The 25226-nt window shown below is 41.8% G+C and overlaps 1 protein-coding gene across 1 annotated transcript in view; it reads left to right on the forward strand.

The window, feature by feature from the left end:
* Positions 1–25226, forward strand: part of kcnh8 (potassium voltage-gated channel, subfamily H (eag-related), member 8) — a 381437-nt gene that overhangs the window by 224429 nt on the left and 131782 nt on the right. The window contains exon 7 of the mRNA XM_048548228.2: positions 9931–10138. Coding sequence (XP_048404185.1) covers positions 9931–10138 — 208 coding nt within the window. The remainder of the gene's footprint in view (positions 1–9930; positions 10139–25226) is intronic.

Raw genomic sequence — 25226 nt, forward strand, 5'->3', positions numbered from 1 at the left:
ATTAGTTTAGTTTGGAATTATGGTTGAAATAGACTGGTTGGACCAAAGGGTCTATTTCCCTGCCATATGACTCTATGACTCTCATAACTGCTCATTATTAACATTATCTGCAATTCAATTAATAGCCTTTTCGTGAGCCAGAAGATTAGATTAGATTCCTTACAGTGTGGAAACAGGCCCTTCAGCCCAACAAGTCAACCCAGGCCCGTCCCCCTATAACCTGCACACCCCTGAACATGATGGGCAATTTAGCATGGTTGATCCACCTAGCCTGCACGTCTTTGGACTGTGGGAGGAAACTGGAGCACCCGGAGGAAACCCACGCAAACACAGGGAGAATGTGCAAGCCCCACACAGACAGTTGCCCAAGGCTGGAACTGAGCCTGGGTCCCTGGTACTGTGAGGCTGTAGTGCTAACCACTGAGCCACCGTGCTGCCCAAAAGATGAAGTCACGAATTTCAATATAACCTGAACTTTCATCCTGGCCAATTGGATCTAATGGAACTTAGTTCAGAAAAGCTGTCACATTTGGGTTTTTCTATCACTCCTGTACAGTATTTAAACTGAATACATTCCCCGAAATGCTATCACTGTTTGAGTGGATATCCATCACGACAGTGGAAAAAGACTCTGGTGCCAAGAATGAGGAACTGTTAAGAGTACTGCTAGCCTCAGGGGTTACACTATTGTGTTTTGAGTTGCTGCTGTTATTGTGTGTCATTTAAAGTAATTCAAAGTCTTAAATTCAAGGAACACAATGAAATGGAAAAGTTGTAATTTATGAATTCTACTTTGAAACCATGTCAGTCTCAATTAATACGCAGAATTCAAGAATTATTACAAGGTTTGCCATGGGCAGGGAAAATAAATCAAATTATGTGAAAAGTTCACATCACAGCAGTTACAAAACATTGTTCTTTTTGGTTGATCAGACAACACTGTATGGAGTGAAAATCACAAGTGGAGCAATGAAGGTATTTATGTACACACCATCCTTCTAAATTATTACTACTCAGGGATTCACAGTTGCTAATTGCAGCAACATAGTGAATTTGGACATTGTGCTGAAGAAGCAGTTGCATTAAGGCCAGGTTTCCAGGTATCCACCCTATCTTAACTGTCAAGTTTTGTGCTGTTTGGTTTCTTGCTAAAAAGGAGAATTAGAAATGGGTTGTCACTAGGGTGCATAGGGGTATTAATGACTTGTAAACATATGGCAATAAACCAGTCATCATTCAAAGGCACGATTCAGAAGTCATCATTTTCAGTTTAAGAAAAATCATACCAGTTGTTCTCAACACTGACAATCTACAATGTCTGTTTTCAACTATTTATTCAGCCTGGTCACCAATATTCTTGCCAAACCAAGTAGGGAGAGATCTGAGCATTATCTTTTCTGTATGCATATATTGTTTCAGCTTCAGTTAAAACATAATAGCTAGTTTTGACTTCATCCAGTAATGTTGGATATTGTGACAGTGGTGCAGGCATAGACCACAGAAAATGCCCCGTTTAAATCAACCTAATTTCCCAAAAGGGGTCAGAGAATTGGATTTGCATGCTTCAGAAAAGTAGCAACACAGGACTAAGTTTTCAAACAGTTTTTTTTTGAAGTATGGAGGAAATATTCTTTTCCAAAGCACAAATTATTGCACCAATTGTATAAGCAAACCACTGTGCTGAGAGATGTAAAATAGATAGGCTGCATTGACCTAGTATCCAGTATTGTAACTTGTCTTGCTGACCTATTTTACTAATCAACCCTGTCAGGGATGTTATGAAACACTGCTGGAGCTGGTGGGACTTGAACCCGGCCGCCCCGGTGTTGTCTGAAAAAACTTGAACTTTCATCTTGAGCTGTGATATCACATATTACAACATGGCTTTCTATCATCGACTACATGAATCAGAAAGAACATTTGACTGAGATTTCTGTGACTTTTCAACTACCTTATAATTTCCAGCAAAGTCTCTACCTGAAGTGCAGCATCTCCTATGACAATGAATAAGACTCCTTTAATAGCTTCCCTTCAACTTCCAGTGTCTCCCGCTCCCAGTTACTAGCAGTTGTATTTACCAATCATCCTTCTTGCAGAAACAATGACTTGCTGCCTTTCCTGAAGCCTGGCGGTGAACAGGATAATAGGACAGGAGCAGGCAATTTTGCTCGTTGAGACTGCTCCATTATTCAATACCATCATGGCTAATCGAACACTTCAATATTTTTTACAGAACCCAACTGCAATACTCTGTACATTATTGATAATCAGAAATCTCTTAATTTCTTATGGTCTCTTAATGGTCTTAATCTCCTTATTTCCATGAATTTGCATCTTATTAAAACTCCAACTCACCTTCATTCATATGCCACTTCCAATTCGCCCCTTCCCTGACGCCAAACAACACAAATTCCCAATATCTAAATCAGAGTGGGTACTTGATGACTGTAGCATGCCAAATATTTGTCCCAGCCAATATGCAACTATTCCTTGACAACAATCTCCCTGCATGTTGCATGGCTGGCATCCTCCGTGATCCTTGGTCCACGCAAGTATCAACAAAACCCCGAGCCTCACTATACTATCGTGCTTGTTCTTGGACCAGCTGTGACACCACGTCAGCTTCAGCCCTTCAATACTTTACTTTGGAATTCAGGGGCATCTACAACCTGCCATGTTGCTTTGCATGCAGGAACACACACACACACATACACACCAACGCCAAAATACACCTGCAGTTGGGAGCTTACTTTCATATGCTCACTCACTTCACATTTACGTCCAAGTTACCAGTCTCTATGTGCCATCTATATGCCGCTTTTCAGTGCAGAGGATGGGGCAGGCAAGTTGTCACAGTGGGGAGCACAGAGCAGTCAAGGTGATGGACATGTTGTTGTATGGCACAATGTTATGTCAATATCTTTCCTGCAGCATGCGCTAGCAGGTTTTGTGATAAATACACTGTATGTGCTTCAAGTAATTGGCCACATGTGAATGTCAAAGGGAAGTAGCCCTTAACACAGTCAAAGGGTTAGCAATGGTCAGTCAAGGAGCAACGCTACATTCAGTTAATGGCCTCATTCAGTACCAGTCCAGGAGATTGACCTTAGTCAGTCAGGCGTGTTGTCTTATGAGAATCCAGGGATCCATTTTTTTTAATTCATTCATTGGATGAAGGCATCACTGCCCATCCTTAATTACCCAGAGGGAAGTTAAGAGTCAATAACATTGCTGTGAGTCTGGAGTCACATGTAGGCCAGACTAGATAAGAGTGGTAGTTTCCTTCCCTAAAGGATACCAATGAACCAGATGGGATTTTCTGGTGATTGACAATTGGTTTTATGATCATTATTAGACCCTTAATTCCAGATTGTTATTGAATTTAAATTCTGCCATCTGTTGCGGGAAGATTTGAACCAAGATCCCCAGAACATTATCTGGGTCTCTGGGTTATCAGTCCAATGATAATACCACTAGGCTGTCACCTCCCTCTTTTAGCAGGCCAGGCTTTGAGCCACAGTCAGACTTGCAGGTCAAATATAGCCGATCCTAGCTCAGTCAGTTGGGGCGCTGTGGGGCTACCTGTCAGGGGAAGGGTGTGGTTTGGGGAAGCGGGTAGGGATCGTACATGATAGAAGTGGATGGAAGAACACTTAGTGTTGGCACATGAACAGGAGGGGTGGTGAGCTGCTGCCAGTGAGTGAGTAGGAAGTGCCAACAGCAGCAAGGGCTTGTGGTTTGGGAGGATACATTGAGTGAGAGTCACTGAATGGAAACAATCCACTCAATAGTGAGAGGTGTGTGTGTGTGTGTGTGTGTGTGTGTGTGTGTGTGTGTGTTTGCGTGCGTGTGTGTACTGTAGCAGACAAAAGATGGTGGCACTTAACTTTGTAGAGCACAAAAGACCATTAAACTTCTTCCTGCACTACTGGGCATCCCACTTCACTTCAGACAGAGCACGGTGTGTCCAGGCTGGCTTGGTCTGGTGGCATGACCCTCCACGGCAGTCAACTGAGAAAGGATCAGGCCAACTCTCCATTATTCCATCCACCAATAAGCTAGGTCCCCATCTGTGAAATGGACATCAAGCTTGCTTTTCCTCCAGATCATATCTTCCAGATGATAATGGTCAAATACTACAGTGGAAGGGGCAGTATCCGACTGGCAGCATCCAGAGTGGTGTATAGCCGGGCTTTAGCTACAGTGCTGGAAGATCCTGGCAGTAGTGTGAACTTGCACCTTTTCAACCGAGAAAGGAATCTAAGAGCTTGATTGCACAATGAGGACTGGAAACTTGCAGGAGAAAAATGTTGCATCTAGCCATGACAAATCAGGCACCATAAATCTCAATCAACAAAATGCACCAACTGAAAATATGACAGTTCCATCTTTTATGTCAATACTTTATGAGAATCAAGCATTGTAGTCGGGAGAGTATGCAATACTGAATGGGTTGAACAAAATGAGTTATCAGCTGAGTCGATGAAGGGAGCATATTTTGATGTGGCCTGCAGGAATTTCAGTGAGGGTTTTGCCAGTTTTGATGTTGGTAGGCCAGTCAGAAAATAAATAGCTCATGGGATCCAAATTGAAGAAACAGGTTAGACCCAAAATTGGCTCAATAACACGAGTCAGAGGGTTAGAGCCAACTGACGTTTTTATGACTGGAAAGCTGTTTCTAGTGAGATTCCAAAGCATTCAATCCTATATTTCTTGTTGTTTGTTGTACATATCAATGACCTAAACTTCAATATATGGGACACAAATAAGAAGTCTGCAAATTGCATAAAAATTGCCCATGTGTTTGAAAGTTAGAAAAGGAGATGGAGACCATTGGTAGGTATCAATGAACTGGTCAGAAAAGTGGCAAAGGAATTCAATCCAAAGAAGCATAAAGTAATGCTTTTTGCGGGGGTGGGGGGTGCAAACAAGGCAAGGCCATTCATAAGCAATAGGAGGTTATGAGAAGTGTGAAGGAATAGAGGAACCTTGAAGATTATGTCCACAAATCCTTTGGTAGATAAGACAGCTAAAGAAGTCATTTGGGATATTTTACTTTGTTGGCTGATGCACAGTCTGTGAGAACAGGAGGTTATGTTGATATGTATGGAGAGAAATCAGATTGCAGCTTGTGTACTTTGTGTGGTTCAGCTCAGGACATTACAAGAAAGGTTTACTTTGCACTGGAGGGGATATATACATGAGCTACATGTATATTGCAAGGAATGGAGAATTGCAGCTTTGAGGAAATATGGGAAAGGCTTTGTAACAGAGGATGTCGTCAGAATATTCACGTAAGCTTGGTAAAATTATGACAAGGCCAGAGACAGTGCATAAGAACGACCTATTTCGGTTAGCCAGAGTTCAATAATTGGGGCATAGATCTAGAGTTCTGGTTCGAGGAAATTGAGAAGTAATTTTTCCAGCTGAAGGTATATAAAATCATGAGCGGCATAGAACGGATGAATACAAAAAGTCTTTTACCCAGGGACAGGGAATTGAAAGCTAGAGGGCATAGGTTTAAGGAGAGAGAGAAAAGCGTTCAGAAGGACCTGAGGGGTCCTTTGCCTACCTCACTAACCTATCTCACAATTCCACCCATCTTCACTGCCCCACATTTCTTGTTTCTCTCTGGTATTCAATTTCAAACAGATCTCAGGACCCAATTCCAAGATAACATGAGGCCACTGACCCCAGACCCTCAATCAGGGGTGCAGTTAGCTCATTTTCCTGGATGGCTGGTTTACAATGCAGATTCAGCAGTGCAGGTTCAGCCCCCATATTAACTGAGATCACCAGAAATCTCCTGCCTTCTCAAACTCATCTGTGGTGTGGTGACTCTTAGATTAAACTCTTGACTGGTCGTTTCTCTCTAATGAGAGAGCAACCCTCTAGGACTATGACAACTTTACCTTAGCTCCTGCATCTGGATCCAGACAATAGCATCACCCACATTGGCACTCTAGTCTGGCATAAAAGAAGAGTTGTCAAGAAGTCTGTGGTTTTTGGTGCAAGTAGAGCAAAACAATAATACCTGCTTAGAGAGTTCCCATAAGAATCTGGGAAACAGAAAATTAGATCCTTATAAATGTGCTTTTTAGCCTGTAATAGTTTTTCTATTACCAGTTAATGTGTGATACAAAATTGAGTAAAATATCCTAGAAATGAAGCTTTTCAGTGTATTTCAGTACACCTGACAATAAAATCGACCAATTAATCAATCAATCAGTCAATCACTGGTGAAGGACAAGCACCGTTCCACTGTGTACGTATGCCCAAAGAACTTGTACAGGCTTTTCAGAAGCAATTTCCAGACTCTGGGTTTCTTACCCAGAATTCTTCTCCTACTACCTATGTAATCTGCTATGGTAAATATCCAAGCTACAGATTCTAAACCAGGAGCCATTCAAAAATATACATCAGGAAGTAGACATGAGTCTTTAATCATGTACAGGAAGCAAAATAATAAGAGTGAATTAAACATTTGATGTAGAGGGAAAGGCAAAAGGGACAAAACAAAGTATGAAATTCTGAAGGAATAACACTTCACACATTGTAAAATTACATTTTTGTTACAAGGAAGTAACTGTTGCTGTTTGACAGTTACTATCGCCACTAAAAGTTTTTGTAACATCTGCTTTCACTGGTCCTAAGTTTTATATGAATCAGTAGGTACAACAACTTATATTTACAAAGAGTAAATAATGTAATAATGTGGTAGGAATTGCTGAAGTGCCTCACAAGAACTTTATACAGCAAATAAAAGTGAGAGTTTATAAGGAATATACTGAAGGAAGAAAGCAAGGAAGAGATTTAAGGAGGATATTCCAGAGCTTGGGCCTATACAATTGAATGTTCGGGGGCAGTTATGAAGTGGTGAATATTGTGGATGCTCTGATGACCAGCATCAGGTAGAAGTGTGCAGATATCTCAGAGAATTATGGGGATAGAGGAAATTACAAAGATAGGTAAGAAGAAGGCTATGGAATGATTTGAAAATAAGGGCTGGAATTTCAAGATCAAGATATTGCTTCACCAAATGCCAATGTGCATAGAGATGATAAATGAATATATGTTAGTTGCGGGAAGGCCGACAGACTTTTAGATCATCTTAAATTTGTGAAGGCTGTAATGGGGAAGCCCAGAACGTGTTGAGATATTCATGCCTAAAGATGGTGAAAACATAAATAAAGGTTTCAGTAAAGGTGAACTGAGACAGGGAGCTTTCTAAAAAATATTTCATGGGATCGGGCTATCACTGAAAAGGCCAGAATTTATTGCCCACCATTAATGCCCCAAATGGCAGTTAAGAGTCAGACACATTACTCTAAGCCCGGAGACACATGTAGGTCAGATCAGGTAAGGATAGTGAATGTACTTCATTAAAGGGCATTAGTAGACCAGATGCTTTTTGATAATTGACGGTGGTTACTGGGTTCCAGTAGGCTAGCTTTCTTTCCCAGATTTTTTATTGCTTTCAGATTTTATCATCTGCCAAGATAGTTTTCAAAACTAGGTCAATAGAACATTAATCTGGAATTATGGATTACTAATTCATCAACATTGTACTCATGTCATTACCTCCCTTCAATGGAAATAGGCAATCTTATTGATTATGCAAGTGCAAGGTCAGAAGCTCATCTTTGGGCCAAATTTAATACCAAGAGTAGGAACAGGTTGACTTAATCTCAGACTGAAAGTAATGTCTTCAATCTTCACAAAATGTAATGAGACTTTACTCCTGCTTATCCAGTACTACGACTACAATTTCACCCTGTTACATGGATTTCAATGAGGAATATATCAGCAGAGCTTCAGTGTAGCCTTTGGAGGAGTAGCACAGCTTGGATCGCAACATCAGGATATTTCTGTTTATTTATTAATAATAATGGCGATACTATTGGCCTCAGCATAAAATCCAGGCCATTCATTAGTTTTTGTGTGGCATATATTCAATGTTTTACTTTAATTGAGTGGGTACATTTTACTATAATCCAGATCTCTCTTTGAGATCAAAATGATTAGTGACTTCGTGGCTGTGCTGTGAGATATTTCAGATTTCCATGACTGTGTCATAGTCACAAGCTACTCCCAGAAACTGTGTTCATTTGGTAACCTTTGGTATAATGATAGCTCTGTGCTCGGATGTTATTAACTCAAGAGCTGCTCCTGTGCAGAAACATCTATTTACATAGCAGTTTTAGGTTAGCACCAAATCAATAGAGGGACAGCAGTGCAAGTAAAGTCTACAGCAGACACTTTGAAGCACTTGAGTAGTATCACCGATGCTGCCTGCACAAGATACGATAAATCCACTGGGAAGAAAGATGTACCAACACCTGCATCCTCGGCCAGGCCAACATTCCCAACATCGAGGGACTGACCACCCTTGACTGGCTACAAGGGCCTGGGCATATCATCTGCATGACCAACACAAGACTCCCCAAGCAGGTGCTCTCCTCCCAGCAGGCAAGGCCCAGGCAGACAGAGGATGTGCTTTAGTGGTACCCTCAAGGCTTCACTGGCAAAGCGCCACATTCCCACAGACACCTGGGAATCAGTGGCCCAAGATCATCTCAGGTGGAGGCGGACCATCCGGGAAGACATCGAGCACCTTGAGACAGGCCTTTGGGGAGAAAATGGAAGCCAGGCGAGTGAAAGGAATGCACTGGCACACCAATGCTTCACCCACCCCTTCTCGTGGCCACCGCCTGCCCCAAGCGTAACGGAGCCGGCGGTAGCCGCATTGGTCTGTACAGCTACCTACAATCTCATCCTGAGAGTGCAAGAGAGCCATGCTCGTCTACAAGGGTCCACTGATCATGATGATACTTCAATTGTATATAATTCTGGATGTCATTTAGAATACTGCACCTTGGCATAATTGCTCAATTTTCATTTGGTAAAGGTATCAGGGGGTGTGGAGCAGAGGAGAGTAACAGGAATCAAAGCATAGATTATCCATGAGCTAAAAAAAAATCAAATAGGCTTAAGGAACTGAATGGCCTGCTCTCATGTTCCAGATCAGACATAACACTTTTTGCATTATCACTACAACTGCAAGATATTTATACCTTCCTCAAACATTTTAACACTTTTTTATCCATGTCTCTTTTATTATTACAATCAGCAAATAGCAAAAACATGGTGAAGTTCTACTGAGTGATAATGGGAACTGCAGATGCTGGAGAATCCAAGATAATAAAATGTGAGGCTGGATGAACACAGCAGGCCAAGCAGCATCTCAGGAGCACAAAAGCTGACATTTCGGGCCTAGACCCTTCATCAGAGAGGTCTACTGATACAACTTAACTGGTGTTTCCACTGTTAGATAATTCAGCAATATTAAAATAATTAGGATGAGGCTAATGCAAGAACTTCAAGCAATTAGACTTAATGCATTTATCTACACTTTAATATTCTTTCAGTAATGGAGGATGATCTCAGTAGGTTAGAATTTATATATGAAAAACACATCAATTATAATGAATATCACCATTAACATGTAATTACACTTGTGTATCTTTGCTGCAGCACTTGCAAATAAACTAAATATGATTCAAAGGATGTTAAATGATTTTTAAATGGCAATATGCTTTTGAAACTGAAAAACAAGTAGAATTGCAACATGAAAAAACTATCTTGGGTACATTGATTTAGTGAAGAGGCTATGTGTTTCAAAGAACTGCACAATTTTAATGTTTTAGATAGCATAATTTGGATATGTAATTTATACAATTTAGATGTCTCTTTTTATGATCATTTTCATGTCATGTCTGAGTTAAGACAATATTTAGCAGTATAGGAAAATATTTCATGTGCTCGCCTAATAAAATGTAATATTCACATTGAACTCCTTTGTACCTAAAATTGAATTAGCATTTGGTGAAACACCAGAACTGGCTATCACTCTTGTGCATTTTTTGGCAGGTCTCAATTGTTCACCTTCTAAAAACAGTGCGCCTCTTACGTCTGTTGCGACTCTTGCAAAAGCTGGATCGATATTCTCAGCACAGCACAATTGTCCTAACCCTGTTGATGTCTATGTTTGCATTGTTGGCTCACTGGATGGCATGCATCTGGTATGTTATTGGAAAAATTGAAATGGAAGGGAATGATCCACTTACATGGGACATTGGTAAGTCTTCCCATTCCTGCAGTATTTTTATGTGATCATTTAAACCATAATGTAATGTAAATTATTCATAAATTATTTTGTGAAAATGCATATATCTCTGTTTGCATTTTGTTAGAACAGTAAGTTAAGGACTTTACACATTGAGTTTCATTTGAAAGGAGCACAGGTCAGAGATAGAACTACAACAGTAAAATGCTAATTCTGCAGCTTGGCTTCTTTTGATTATGCCACAATACTGAGAATGTGAAATCAATTAATTTGCCCAATATTTTATCAGCTGTTAGAAATAAATAAGTTACAATTCAACTGATGTTAACTGTGTCAATGTAAATATTTTCCTTCAGAGCTAATAACACGGTTAGTAGTAAGTTTTTTTAAAAATTAATACTGAATCCACTTTCCTATTATTTATTTTGATTAGATTTTGTAATTTATCGTGCAAGTATTTTCAAAGAGAAATCCTATTTTGACGTAGATCCTATAAACAGCAAAAGTACAATGATTAGTGATGTTTGTGTCTGCTCAGTGGTTTGGATAACATATGACAATACAAACTTGAATATAAATAACATTAACAAGCTGGTCTAGTGCCAGACGTAAGGAAGCTTCACCTGGTTGCTGTGCGTGCCGATATCCAGTCTCTCTTCGAAGTTTTGTTTGGAGATGGTTTGCAATAAATTGACGTCGAACTGAAAGCTGCAAGAGTCAATGAATGGCAACAAATGAATGGGATTTTTAAAGGACTTGCTATATTTGTTCTCTATACAGATGTGTCTTGTACATTGTAATGGTTGCTGTGAAATATGAATATTTACTTTGTTTCTTAGAGTCAAGGCTTATGCAAGAATTAAATTTGAATGTTATTCTAGATAAATATCACTATGCTTTTCTCAAAATGCTTCCTCATGGCATGTGAACATCATTGGCAGGAGAAGCATTTGTCACTCTTCCCTATCCTTTGTGTCAATTCTTTGCCTGGTACAGTAGACCAATACAGCAAATCCAACAGTGATAAATCCAACAATGATAATCCAACAGTATTGTCTACTCTGGAATACCATTGAGCAAACTCATACAGGGGTCATGGTGGGCTATGATGAGAAATGTGGCAAAATAGCACAAGGTCCAAACACTCTTATCCTGTCACTGGGAACAACTCGCTGAATCTTTTAAGCAAGTTCAGGGCATTGGGAAGAGATTCTAGCTAGGTAGCTGTGAGTTGCCTGTCGAGGGGATTATTGCTTGTTAATGATTTTATTAATTGCATTTCTCACCTTATTAATATGTAGCTTCACAACCTGCTTCCCACTGGGAGTAAACTGTTTGCCAAGAATTCTAATCACGCAAGTCAGAGCTGGTGCTTGCTGAATTCATCTTGCCAACTACTCCAAAGGGCCTCAATTATGGGCACCTAGTGCCAACATCTCAGAGCATGCTCCATGGGTAGCATGAATCACATGTCCATGGGTATTGGTATCTAGAATGTGCTTGCCTTTAAACAGCCTGATCGCACCTCTTTGATCCACTCACAGGATGCTTCGACACTTTCAATGCTATGCTTAAGGGAGCAATGATAGCTTTCACTGTAATGCTGCAGCAGGGACATAATGCTGTCAGTGACATGGGCCCAGCTCAGGAACTGGTCCAGGCTACTTACGCCAGCTATTTACTTGCGGTCATAACACTCACTTGCTCTGAGCCCACCCGATGCTTACCACATCCCTGTCTGGCCTAGATTTACCTTTTTTGCGCTTTTCTCCCTCAGCCATTGATACCAGGCTCATGAGGTCTGAACAAGTGGTCACCCAGTTGGTCTCATCAGTGTAAAGGAAAATGGCAGTCTGAGCACCAAATAGAGCTGACCGAACTGAAAGGAGCACCTGGAAGTGTATCTGGGGTGTTGGACAGTGAGGAGGGAGGAGGTGAATGGTCAAATGTTACGTCCTCTGCAATTGCATGTTGAGATGCTATGGGGGAGGAGGTGGTAGAAGTAGTGGAGGACAGGGTATCTTGGAGGGAACATTTCCTGCAGAATGCTGACTGTGGAGGTGAGGGAAAGATGTATTTCATGGGGGCAACCTGTTTGGGGTGGCAGAAATGGCAGAGGAAGATCCTTTGAATGGGGAGATTGGTCGTGAGGAAAATGAGGACGTGAGGAGGAAGGGAAGGAATGAGGGCAGAATGGTAAAATGGGCTGGTCAGAGCTTAGGGCCCTGTCAACATAGCGGGGTGAATCCCCAGTTGAGGCGAAGGAATGTCATGTTGGAAAGTGGGACCATTGGAATACATGTGATAGAGACAGAGAAACTGAGAGAGTAGCATGGAATCCTTTCAGGAAGTAGGGTGTAAAGGAGTGTAGTCAATTCTTCATTTGATGCATCATTTAGTATATTATCCCTCCCCTCGGTTATGATTGATTCTTTAACCAATATTGGTATGCCCCTTGTATTTTATCAATGTCTCTGTCTTTCCAGAAGATTCTATATCCAGTGTTGATCCACTATCATTGGCCCTCTTTCAGCCAAATTTCTGTGGTAGCAACAATATCATGACCAAATCCGTTGTGAAAATGGTACAACGAGTGCAACTTAAGAACATAGGAACAGAAGTAGGCCATTCAGTGCAACAAGCCTACCTTCCCACTCAATATGATCATGGCTGATTAAACAATTCACTGTTTCTTCTTGCTCTCTTCCCCATAATCCTGTATACCACTGGTAGTCAGAAATTCATCAATTTCTATCTTAACCATCCACAAAGGCTGAGCTTCTATTGCTTTAATCCATTTAACCAGCATTCTTTCGAGGAGAGATAACAAAGTGTGAAGCTGGATGAACACAGCAGGCCAAGCAGCATCTCAGGAGGACAAAAGCTGACGTTTCGGGCCTAGACCCTTCATCAGAGAGGGGAATGGGGAGAGGGTTCTGGAATAAATAGGAAGAGAGGGGGAGGCGGACCAAAGATGGATAGAGGAGAACATAGGTGGAGAGGAGTGTATAGATGGGGAGGTGAGGAGGGGATAGGTCAGTCTGGGGAGGACGGACAGGTCAAGGAGGCGGGATGAGGTTAGTAGGTAGGAAATGGAGGTGCGGCTTGAGGTGGGAGGAGAGGATAGGTGAGAGGAAGAACAGGTTAGGCAGGCGGGGACGAGCTGGGCTGGCTTTGGGATGCAGTAGGGGGAGGGGACGAGCTGGGCTGGTTTTGGGATGCAGTGGGGGAGGGGGAGATTTTGAAGCTTGTGAAGTCCACATTGATACCATTGGGATGCAGGGTTCCCAAGCGGAATATGAGTTGCTGTTCCTGCAACCTTCGGGTGGCATCATTGTGGCACTGCAGGAGGCCCATGATGGACATGTCGTCTAAGGAATGGGAGGGGGAGTTAAAATGGTTCGTGACTGGGAGGTGCAGTTGTTTATTGCGAACCGAGCGGAGGTGTTCTACAAAGCGGTCCCCAAGCCTCCGCTTGGTTTCCCCAATGTAGCGGAAGCCACACCGGTACAGCGGACGCAGTATACCACATTGGCAGACGTGCAGGTGAACATCTGCTTGATATGGAAAGTCATCTTGGGGCCTGGGATGGGGGTGAGGGAGGAGGTGTGGGGGCAAGTGTAGCACTTCCTGCTTTTGCACGGGAAGGTGCCGGTTGTGGTGTGATTGGAGGGGACTGTGGAGCAGCCAAGAGGACTTTACCAAAGCCTTCTGAAAATCTAAGTAGAATACATCCATCAACTCTGATAAAATTACAGAATCCCTGCAGTGCAGAAAGAGGCCATTCTGCCTATTGAGTCTGCACCAACTCTCCAAAGAGCATCCCTACCAACCCAGACCACACCCCCCACCCAAAACCTATAACCCCGCATTTACCATGGCTAACCCACTTAGCCTGCACATCTCTGGACACTATGGGATAATTTTACCACAGCTAATCCACCTAACCTGCACATCCCTGGGCTGTGGGGGGAGACCAAAATTTTTTGCATGATGGCCTGGGCTGTGTTCACGACTCTACAGTTTCTCACTGTCTTGGAAAGTACATTGCCATACCATGCTGTGATGCATCCAGACAAGATGCTTTCTATGGTGCATCTATAAAAATTGCTGAGGGCCCTGTGCACATGCCGAATTTCTTTACCCTCCTGAGGAAGTAGAGCCATTGTTTTTCTTTCCTGACTATTTCATCAATGTGGATTGACCAGGATTGATTGTTGGTGGTCATCATTCCCGGCAATGTGACGACCTCAACTATCTCCACCTCAGCACTATTGATACAGACAGGGGCATGTGCTCAGCTCTGCTTCCCAAAGTCAATGACCAGTTCCTTCTGTTTCCCAGCAGCTGGTTACACATGAAAACAACAACCTTGTGAAGTGAAGTTACCCAAGTCCCAGCCATTGGGTTGGGCTGTCTTGAACCAAACCAGTTCTGATAACATAAGGTGCACATCCTTATTTGGAGGCAGAGTAATCAGGTAATCCCAAATGTGTCCTTGGGAGTGAGCATATACTGGAAAGACACTGGCTTGTCAGATGAGCTCAGAACCAACAAGGACAAGACACCACAGTTTGGTAATGTAAGGAAAAAGGATAAAACTGAAGGTGTTGCATCAGTGAAAACTCTGGAGATCAACCTTCAAAAACTTGTAGACCCCATGCTTGCAAACATAAAAAGGACCCCAAGACCTGGAAAAAATCACCTGACAAGCGTGAGCCTCTATTCTTGGGTACTAGCCTTTATTTTTGTTGCCTGTTCAGGTAACATCATTTGAAAACTGAAGGGTGTGTGCTTGGATTTTAGCCTGGTATGAATCACATGCCTGCTGTTAACCTTTTCTTAAACAAATGGTGTGAGTTGTATGCCTGTTTTAACTAACTACTAATGTTGTTGGTTAGTTGAAACAGTTTTTAATCTTATCCACTTTGTGCCATGCCAATAACTGTTGTCAAGGGCAGTAACCGGGCGACACGTTGATGGAGAGATTGTTGTCTTTACACCATGTAACTAAACACTCAATAACTTTCCTGTATTCTGCCTCATCTTTGTTTGAGATCCAACCTACAATGGTGATGTTGTCAGCAAACTTGTAAATGGAGTTGGGGTAGAATTTGGCCACACAGTGTTTAAAGGGGAATATTGGGGGTGCTGAGCAAGCTGCATTTGTGGGGCACTCGTCTTGAGGATTATGGTGAAGGAGGTGCTGTCACCCATTCTTAATGATTATGGTCTATTGGTCAGGAAGTCAAGGATCCAGTTCCAGAAGAGAGAGGCAAGACCTAGGTCTTAGATCTTAGAGATGAATTTGTTTGGAATAACCGTGTCGAAGGCAGGACTGTAGTCAATAAGTCGAAGCCTCACATAGATATCCTTAGTATCCAGATATTCGAGGGATGGACATCGGGCCAAAGAGATAGCATGTGCTGTGGATCTATTGGTAGGTGAATTGCAAAGGATCAAGATAATTTGGTAGGCTGGAGTTGATGTGAGCCATGACCAGCCTCTTGAAGAACTTCTTAATTATGGAGGTCGGAGCCACTAGGCATTCATCATTGAGGCACACTACATGATGTTTCCTTGGCACTGAGAAGATAGTGGTTTTCTTGGAGCAGGTTGGGACTTCAGACTGTAGTAAGGAGTGGTTAAAACTATCAGCGAATACTCCTGTCATCTGGTCTGCACAGGATCTGAATGCACGGCCGGTGGCTCTGTCTGGGCCAATGGCTTTCCATGGGTACACGCTGAAGAAGGCCGACCTAACAACTGCAGCGGTAACCATGAGTAGAGATGCATCTGAGACTGTTGGGATAGGTGACATCATTTCACTGACCTTCTGTTCAACGTGAGCACAGAATGTATTGAGCTCATTAGGTAGGGATATACTGTTGCCCACAATTCTGTTTGACTTTACTTTGTAGCCTGTTGTGTTGTATAAGCCTTGCCACAAAAAAACAGGTGTCTGTTTGGTTAGCCTGGGTCTCAAGCTTAGTTTGGTATTGTCTCTTGTCATTTCTGATGGCCTTACAAATGTCATATCTGGATTTCCTGCATAGGTCAGGATTGCCTGACTTGTACACCTCAGACATGGGCTTCAGTAGTGAGGGAATCTTTCAGTTCATCCATGATTTCCAGTTGGGGAACATTCTGATTAACTTTTCCAACAATCAGAATTCTGCACACTTTCTAATGAAATCTGTAATGGTGATGACATGTTTGTTTAGGTCAGCCACTGAGTTCTTGAATATGGACCAGCGCACCAACTCTTCGCAGTCCCATAGAAGCCCTTCTGTTGCTTCAGACCAATACTGCGCTACTTTCTGTATTGGGTTCTCTCATTTCAATTTCTGCTTGTAAGTCGGGAGGAGAAGCACAGTGTTGTGGTCTGATTTTCCAAAATGCAAATGGGGAATGGAGTGTGAGGCATCTTTGATGGTTGTATAGCAATCGTCAAAGATGTTTGGACCTCAAGTGGAACAGGAGATGTGTTGATGGTATTTTGGTAGTACATTATTGACATTTGCCAGGTTGAAGTGACCATCTACAGTGAAACAGGCCTCAGGATATTCTGTTTGAAGACTCTTTGTAGCATTGTATACTTTGTCAAGTTCGCTGTTCACTTCCACTTGAGGTGGGATGTAGACTGCTGTCAGGATAGCGCAGGTGAACTTGTGTGGGAAGTAGTCAGAATGGCATCTTACTATAAGATATTCTGGGAAGAATGGAAGAATTTGGTAGGAAGAATAGAGACACATAGATTTTTTTTCAAAAAGGGGAAAGGATTCAGAAATCTAAAATGCAACGAGACCTGAACGTCCCAGTTCAGAATTCTCTTAAGGTTAATATGCTGTTTCAGTCAGCAATTAGGAAGGCAAATGCAATGTTAGAACATAGAACATTACAGTGCAGTACAGGCTCTTTGGCCCTCGATGTTGCGCCGACCTGTGAAACCAATCTGAAGCCTATCTTACCTACACTATTCCATTATTATCCATATGTTTATCCAGTGACCATTTAAATGTCCTTAAACTTGGCAGGTCTACTACTGTACAACTGCAACATAACCTCAAGGATCCGAAACTCAATCCCTCTACCAATAAAACTTAACACACCGTACGCGTTCTTAACAATCCTATCAACCTGCGTGGCAACTTTCAGGGATCTATGTACATGGACACCGAGATCTCTCTCCTCATCCACACTACCAAGAATCTTACATTACCCTGTACTCTGTATTCCTGTTACTCACACTTTTCTGCATTAAACTCCATTTGTCACCTCTAAGCCCAGCTCTGCAGCTTACCTATGTCCCTCTGTAACCTGCAACATCCTTCCACACTATCCAGAACTCCACTGACTTTAGTGTCATCTGCAAATTTACTAACCCATCCTTCTACGCCCTTATCCAAGTTATTTATAAAAATAACAAACAGCAGTGGTTCTAAAACAGATCCTCGCGGTACACCTTTAGTAACTGAACTCGAGGATGAACATTTCTCATCATTACCACCCTCTGTCTTCTTACAGCTAGCCAATTTTTGATCCAAACTGCTAAATCACCGTCAATCCCATGACTCTATATTTTATGCAGTAGCCTACTGTGGGGAACCTTATCAAATGCTTTAATGAAATCCATATACACCACATCAACTGATTTACCTTCATCCACTTGTTTAGTCACCTTCTCAAAGAACTCAATAAAGTTTGTGAGGCACGATCTACCCTTCACAAAACCGTTTTGACTATCCCTAATCAAATGATTCATTTCTCGATGATTATAAATCCCTTCTCTTATAATCCTTTCCAACACTTTACCCAGAACCAAAGTAAGACTCACTGGTCTATAATTACCAGGATTGTCACTCCTCCCCTTCTTGAACAAGTGGACAAAATTTGCTATCCTCCAGTCTTCTGGCAATATTCCTTAAGATAATGACGACATAAAGATCAAAGCCAAAGGCTCTGCAATCTCCTCCCTAGCTTCCCAGAGAATCCTAAGATACATCTCATCCGGCCCAGGGGACCTATCTATTTTCACACCTTCATCCAAATCATTTCTATAAAATGTAAAGAGTTGAGGCCTCAGCACTGACCCCAGAAGCATACCACTTGTGACGTCCTGCCAATCTGAAAAATACTCATTTATTCCTACTCTCTGCTTCCTGTCAACCAGATAATCTTCTAAGTCACCCCCCACACCATGAATTTTTATTTTCTGAAGTAAGCTTTAATGTGGCTCCTTCTCAAATGCCTTTTGGAAATCTGAATACAGTAAAATCACCCTTTATCTATAGCACATGTTACTTTGTCAAAGAAATTCAATAAATTAGTTAAACACGATTTCTTTTGCCAAAACCACGCTAGCTCTGCCTGATTACCTTGAACTTATTCAAGTGTCTTGTTATAATGTCTTAATAAGAGCTTCTAACATTTTCCCCATGACAGGGGTTAAGCTAACTTGCCCATAGCTTTCTGCCTCTCTTGTTTTTGAGTAAAGGAGTTACATTAACTACTTTCCAATTTAAAGGAACTTTCCTTGAATCTAAGAGATAATGGGAACTGCAGATGCTGGAGATTCCAAGATAATAAAATGTGAGGCTGGATGAACACAGCAGGCCAAGCAGCATCTCAGGAGCACAAAAGCTGACGTTTCGGGCCTAGACCCTTCATCAGAGAGATGAAGGGTCTAGGCCCGAAACGTCAGCTTTTGTGCTCCTGAGATGCTGCTTGGCCTGCTGTGTTCATCCAGCCTCACATTTTATTATCTTATTTCCTTGAATCTAATCAGCTTTGGAAAATTAAAACCAACCCCTCAACTATTTCAGCTAAACAGAAATAGCTGCAGAAACTCAACAGGTCTAACAGCATCCGTTGAGAAAGAGCAGTGCCAATGCTTCAAGTCCTGGAGTCCAGTGGCCTTTCTTCCTCACTGGATCTGAAACACAGACTCTGCTTTCTCTCAACAGATGCTGCCAGACTTACTTGAGTTTCTCCAGTTATTTTTGTTTTTGTTCCAAACTAGCATCTGTAGTTCTTCGTTTTTTTTTGCTTCACCATTAACTATTTCGTTCGCTACTTCTTTCAAGCCCCTTGGATGAAATCCATCAGGGGCTGGGGACTGGTCAACTTGCAGCTGTAATATTTTGGCATCCATTTCAAGAGGGCTAGAATACAACAGCAGAGATAAACTATTGGGGCTGCATTAGGTTTTGGTCAGACTGCATTTGGAATATTTTGAGCAGCCTTGGGCTCCATTTCTAACGAGAGATGCCTTGGTGTTGGAGGGCATCCAGACGAATTTTACAAAAATAATGCTGGGAATGACGGGCTTGTCTAAGCAGAGTGGTTGAGGACTCAGCATCTGTACTTGATGGAATTTAGAAGGATGAGGGGGAATCTGATTGAAACTACGGGATACTAAGAGGTCTGGATAGAGGAGATGTAGAGAAAATGTTTCCATTAGTAAGCCAGACTAGGGCCCTAGGACTTAGCTTCAAGGTGAAGGGATGACCCTTTAGAACTTAGCTGAGGAAGAATTTCTTCAGCCAGAGCGTGATGACTCTGCGGAACTCATTGAGCAGAGGCTTGTGGAGTGTATATCCAGTGTAGTTAAGACCCAGGTATTTAGGTTCTAGATTATTAAGGAGCTCAAGAGTTATCGGAAGAAAGCAGAACAGCGTTGAGAAAATATAAGCCATGACTGAATGGCAGAGTACACTCAATGGGCTGAATAACGTAATTCTGCTCCTAAATGTTACGGCCTTATTGTCTTGTGGCAGGAATCTAAGGAGTCAAATTAACAATTTAAGACAAATTGCACTTCCAGTAGCACCTGCTAGAATCCCTTTACGGACCCATGGTTAGGCCACAGGTAGAACTAGTGATGTTCAGCCAGTCAGATCCAGCTTTAGGCCTAATTTACATATGCCTGTTTTGAGACTAGAATCACAGTTGCCGAGGGAGCCATCATTGCCATTATGTGTAAGTGCAATGATTGAAATTTTGCTTAAATAATACAGACAGAGTAGTTTTCGCTGCAAGGTCCTTCATTATCCATTTGCTGCGTTGAAAAATGAAATTGCCACAAATAATACTTCTTCAAGTACAGATGGCTGCCACTCACCTCAGTGTTATTGCTTCAGATTTCTTCTTTGTTTACAAACTGTAATATTATCTTTATTTTTGCAAATTGTCTTTATCATTTTGATGACTCAACCTGGGCTGTCTTGTTCCCAGATTTTAATAGAGCACTGCTTCGGAAAGTAAGTGTATCTACATGTCTACAAACAATAAAACACATTCCATTCTACAAACAGAAGTATATGGTCAATAATGGGCAGGATTTTCTCTCTGGGATAAGGAAATTGGTCTCAAACCCATTCCCATAGAAAACAGTCACAGGCCCCTATTTTCAGAGGGCTGATAAATTAATGACCAAAGGGCAGGCTTGCTCAATAGGCACTTCACCTGACAGCTGCAGAAAAGATTCAGGAAAGATTGACCAGAATAAATGGTTTGAGTTATAAGGGAAGGTTGTTTAGGCTGGAACTTCTTTCACTGCAGCACAGGAGCTTGAGGTATAAAGGTTCATAAAATCACAAGGGATATGGATAAGGTGAATGGCAAATGTCTTTTCCGCAGGGTGGGGAATTTCAAGACTAAGGGCATGTTTTTAAGGTGAGAGGAGAAAGATTTTAAAAAGACATGAAGGGCAACTTTTTTACACCAATTTTGGTGCGTGTGAGGAATGAGCTTCCAGAGGAAGTGGTGAATGCGGGTTCAGTTACAATGCTTAAAAGACATTTGGATAAATACATGAATAAGAAATGTTTGGAGGGATATGGGCCTAACACAGGCAGGTAGGGCTGGTTTAGTTTGGGATTACAGTCGGCATGGACTGGTTGGATGGAAGGTTCTGTTTCCCTGCTGTATGACTCTATGACATTTATGCTGCCTATTGGGACGTGTGGTCGATTAGTTTGCCCCGGTAGGCTTTCCCCATTTATATGTACTAACTGCAATGTGGGACTGGAGAGCACTTCCATCGTCCACTCTATTGCTGCAAGGATATCTTGGAGGGGCAGGATGCTTTTGGGGAACAGGCTGTCTGACCAGTGGTGTTGTTTTTAGCTACTGCTTGCCTTCTTCCCAGCCCGGCAAGGAATCAAAATCCCACCCAATGACCAACAAGTAGTCATAAACGGAAAGATTTGAGGATTGTCTGTTCATTGCCATTATCAACAATTCTTGGATTCTTGCAGAACTGGCTATGTCATGTACATCTACTTTCAGGCATGACATTCTTTGAACGTAAATAAATTTAATTATTTCCTGACCATTCTGAAATCTTATGTTTAACTTAATTTCTCTATCAAGCTTGTTCTTTTTTCTTAATTCATGATAGTCAGGTAATCATTTATTGCCCATCCCTAATTGTCCAGAGGGCAGTTAACAGTCAACCACATTGCTAGGGTCTGGAGTCACATGTAGACCAGGCCAGATAAAGATGGTACAAAAACAAAGTTACTGGAAAAGCTCAGCAGATCTGGCAGCATCTGTGAAGAAAAAATCAGACTTAACATGTTCTTGGAAGAATGGCAGTTTCCTTCTTTAAAATGTCAGTGAAACACATTCATTTTGCTGACAATCAGCACTGCCTTCTGGTCATCGATAGACTCTGAAGTCCAAGTTCTCCTTCATATTGAATTCCAAATTCCACCACCTGTCATTGGTAGGATTTGAACATTACAAGGGACATCTGAATATTACAAGGGTCTCTAGGTCAATTGTCAAGCGATATTGCCATAGGCCATTGCTTCCCCTACAATGCTGGCTTCTACAGGCTACATTGAGTTAAAATTAACTCAATCATTCTACAAGGACTTTGTGTCCTGTAAATCTGGATGGAGACTGGCTTTATAATGTGAAGATTAGCAGGAGGCTACGAGGCAGGCTGCTGTTTATCTTGCAAAGTCAAAGCTGTCATAAGCAATTTGTGTAACTTTGATAACATACTTGGTTGGCTGTGAGTCAGCTCCGGTTATTGTACCTCTCTGTTGAGCCTCAGTAAAGGCAAAGCTGGTGCAAAAATATGGAGTTAATATTAAAACAAAATCACTTACAAACAAAACCTTTGTTTTAGTATCTTTTCCTATTGTTGAATATTGAGGACAAAAATATGATGCTGTATTGGATTTTTGACAGTCCATGTGTTTTGAAAGACAGAGCCATTGCTTTAAGTATTTCTGCTTTCACTGCTAGAAATAGACAGATTTTAGAAGTCACTCCTTGGGAGTATTTGAAAAAGACAACAATATGTTCAAAAATGTACTATTTAGAACTGCTACATGCTCAGCTTTGGGGATGATCTTTTATAAAATCAAATTGTCAACAACATTTGATAAGCAAGGCATTTGAAAAATTTGTACTGAATTGAGATTGTTTCTGTCAAAACTTACTAAATATTGTTGACATGGGAACAATTTTGGCATTTTCAGCAGCTCCTGTTTACTCAGCAAGCTATAAGAATTTAAGCATATAATTTTTCCATAAATCGTTTAAATAGACAACGTGCACTAAGAAGCAGCTTGCTCTTTAGTTTTAAATTTAAGTGGAACAGGAGATAAAGGAATGATTTCCCTGTGCATTCTTATTTTCCTTTTCAATACCCTGCAGATTGGTGAGGCAGCTACATGAAAATCGGGGCTGCATCTTTCTGTTCCAGTTGAGCGTCAGGTCAGTAAGAGGAGCTGAAATGGAAATGGGCAGGCACTGGAATTAGCATTGTCAGCTGGCATGCTGCTTTACCAGTTTTCTGTCCTGGACTGAAAAGATTCTTTCAGGTCAGGAGGAGGTCACACCAGAAACACACTTACTTAGCTATTAAGAAACCCATTGACAACATGTAGAGGGAATATAAATGGGGCATTTTCATGTGTACCATCTTTAAGAAATTCACCAAAGATCCTTAGACAACACCTTGCAAATACACAACCTGCTTCAATTTAAAAATGCAAGGGTGCAGATACATAGGAACACCATGCAAATTCCCCTCTGAGCCACTCAGCATTCTGATTTGGAAATATACCACTGTTCCTTCACTGTCACTGAATCCAAATTCTGGAAGTCCCTCCCTAAGGGCATTGTGGGTCAACCTAAGTGCATGGACTGCAGCAGTTCAAGAAGACAGCTTACTACCATGTTATCAAAGGCAACTGGGGTTGGACAACAAATGCTGGCCCACGAGTAAATGAAAAAATCACGAGTTGCCCACAGGGTTAGGCCAGACACATGCATAAGGCTGCAATATAGTAGGGACTAGCCACGGCTTCCCCAAAATTAAATAAGCTGATAACAGGTAGGATGGGTAAGAGGGGTGCACAGAGTTCGCAGATGGTGGCAGTAAAAAATTAAAACCTCAGCAGGAGATGCAAATTTCCAGATATTTCAACAAAAGTCCTTTATGTCACTCATACACCTTATTTATTTCTCTTGTACAAAAAGCAGTGTTTAGCTTCAATTTCATAGTTATAGTTAAAAATTTGATTTGATTAGATTTATTTTCCCTTGTACCTAAGTAGTGGACCTCATTCTTCCCAATGTCACCTTATCTATTCACTCTTGATTGCCTTAATCCGTGCTTGTTCAGCTGCTTTTGCCTTTCTATCTCTTCTCCCTCAATACCTCAATAAGGGACCTGCAGATTTGTATCTGTAAAGTGAGGAGCACCCCTACCCTGGGATCCGGTGTTCCTGTTCCATGAAGTTGCAATTCAAAAGTTCAGGGACAGCCATAGTTATGGCTGTAGTGATCTGTTTAAATCAGGCTTGCACTTCCTGTCCCCATTCCTGTCCCAACCATTTAGCACACTGAATAACTCTCCAGCCAATGACGAAGTTGCCTGAGAAAATCTGTGCTCATGACCACTTCCTGCACAATCCATTCCCCACATACCCACTTGCTGAGGGGTGGACTCTGATTGTAGAAATGTCAATATTTTGGCCCCAGAAGGAAAATCATGTTTTCCATGAAATGTTGCCATAACATTGCAACATTTATTTTTACATGTTAACCATGAACCAGGCTTTGGTAACAGTGATCACAACAAAGTGACACACCTATAAGGGCATCAAGCAATATAAATATATAAGAGGGGATAGATGCCAGGTAGAAGATGCTTAGTGTTCAGAACTGAACATCCATGATGCAGACGGGATACATTGATGAGGAAAAGGAATGTGCTTAACTGTCAACTAATTCTTTGTGTTCACGACTACAGGGGGGTCATAGTCATTAACAAACAGCAAAAGCTGTCTGCAGCAAGTCTGGCCTCCATCTCTGACAATAACAAAATGATTACTCAGATGATGCACCAACACATTATCTCCATATACTCACCACCAGTGCAGAGACCGTCATCGAGGTGGCTTTGCTTTCATGATTGGACGCAGGGTGACAATCTGGTGGGTACATCTGTACAACAGATGGAGGATGTAACAGCCAAGATCTCAGATATTAAGAGGACTGCTATAGACCAGATCTGTGCTGAGTCCTATGTGCTTCTGGAAATGGCTGTAAGAAACCTGCTGGAGGTGCATAGGCAGGCAGAGGAACATCTTGCAGAGATCCAGAGTGACTGACTGCGAAGCCCAAACAAATCCCAAGTGCTATCATGGGTCACAATATGAGCACGTGATTTCCTTTATGAAGAGGTTGTGAATTGCTGTGGAGAGCCAGATCCAACAATATTTGCTCAGACTTGCATTCTATCTTTCTAGCCATTGGTCATGTACACTGTTGACTAGATCGGGGAGGATGAAAGCATCTCAACATTCCACCATAATAATAAAATGTGAGGCTGGATGAACACAGCAGGCCAAACAGCATCTCAGGAGCACAAAAGCTGACGTTTCGGGCCTAGACCCTTCATCAGAGACCCTCTCTGATGAAGGGTCTAGGCCCGAAACGTCAGCTTTTGTGCTCCTGAGATGCTGCTTGGCCTGCTGTGTTCATCCAGCCTCACATTTTATTATCTTGGAATTCTCCAGCATCTGCAGTTCCCATTATCTCTGATACTATCTCCTCAACATTCCACCAGATC

Source organism: Stegostoma tigrinum, chromosome 2 (genome assembly GCF_030684315.1).
Source record: "Stegostoma tigrinum isolate sSteTig4 chromosome 2, sSteTig4.hap1, whole genome shotgun sequence".
Lineage (NCBI taxonomy): Eukaryota > Metazoa > Chordata > Chondrichthyes > Orectolobiformes > Stegostomatidae > Stegostoma > Stegostoma tigrinum.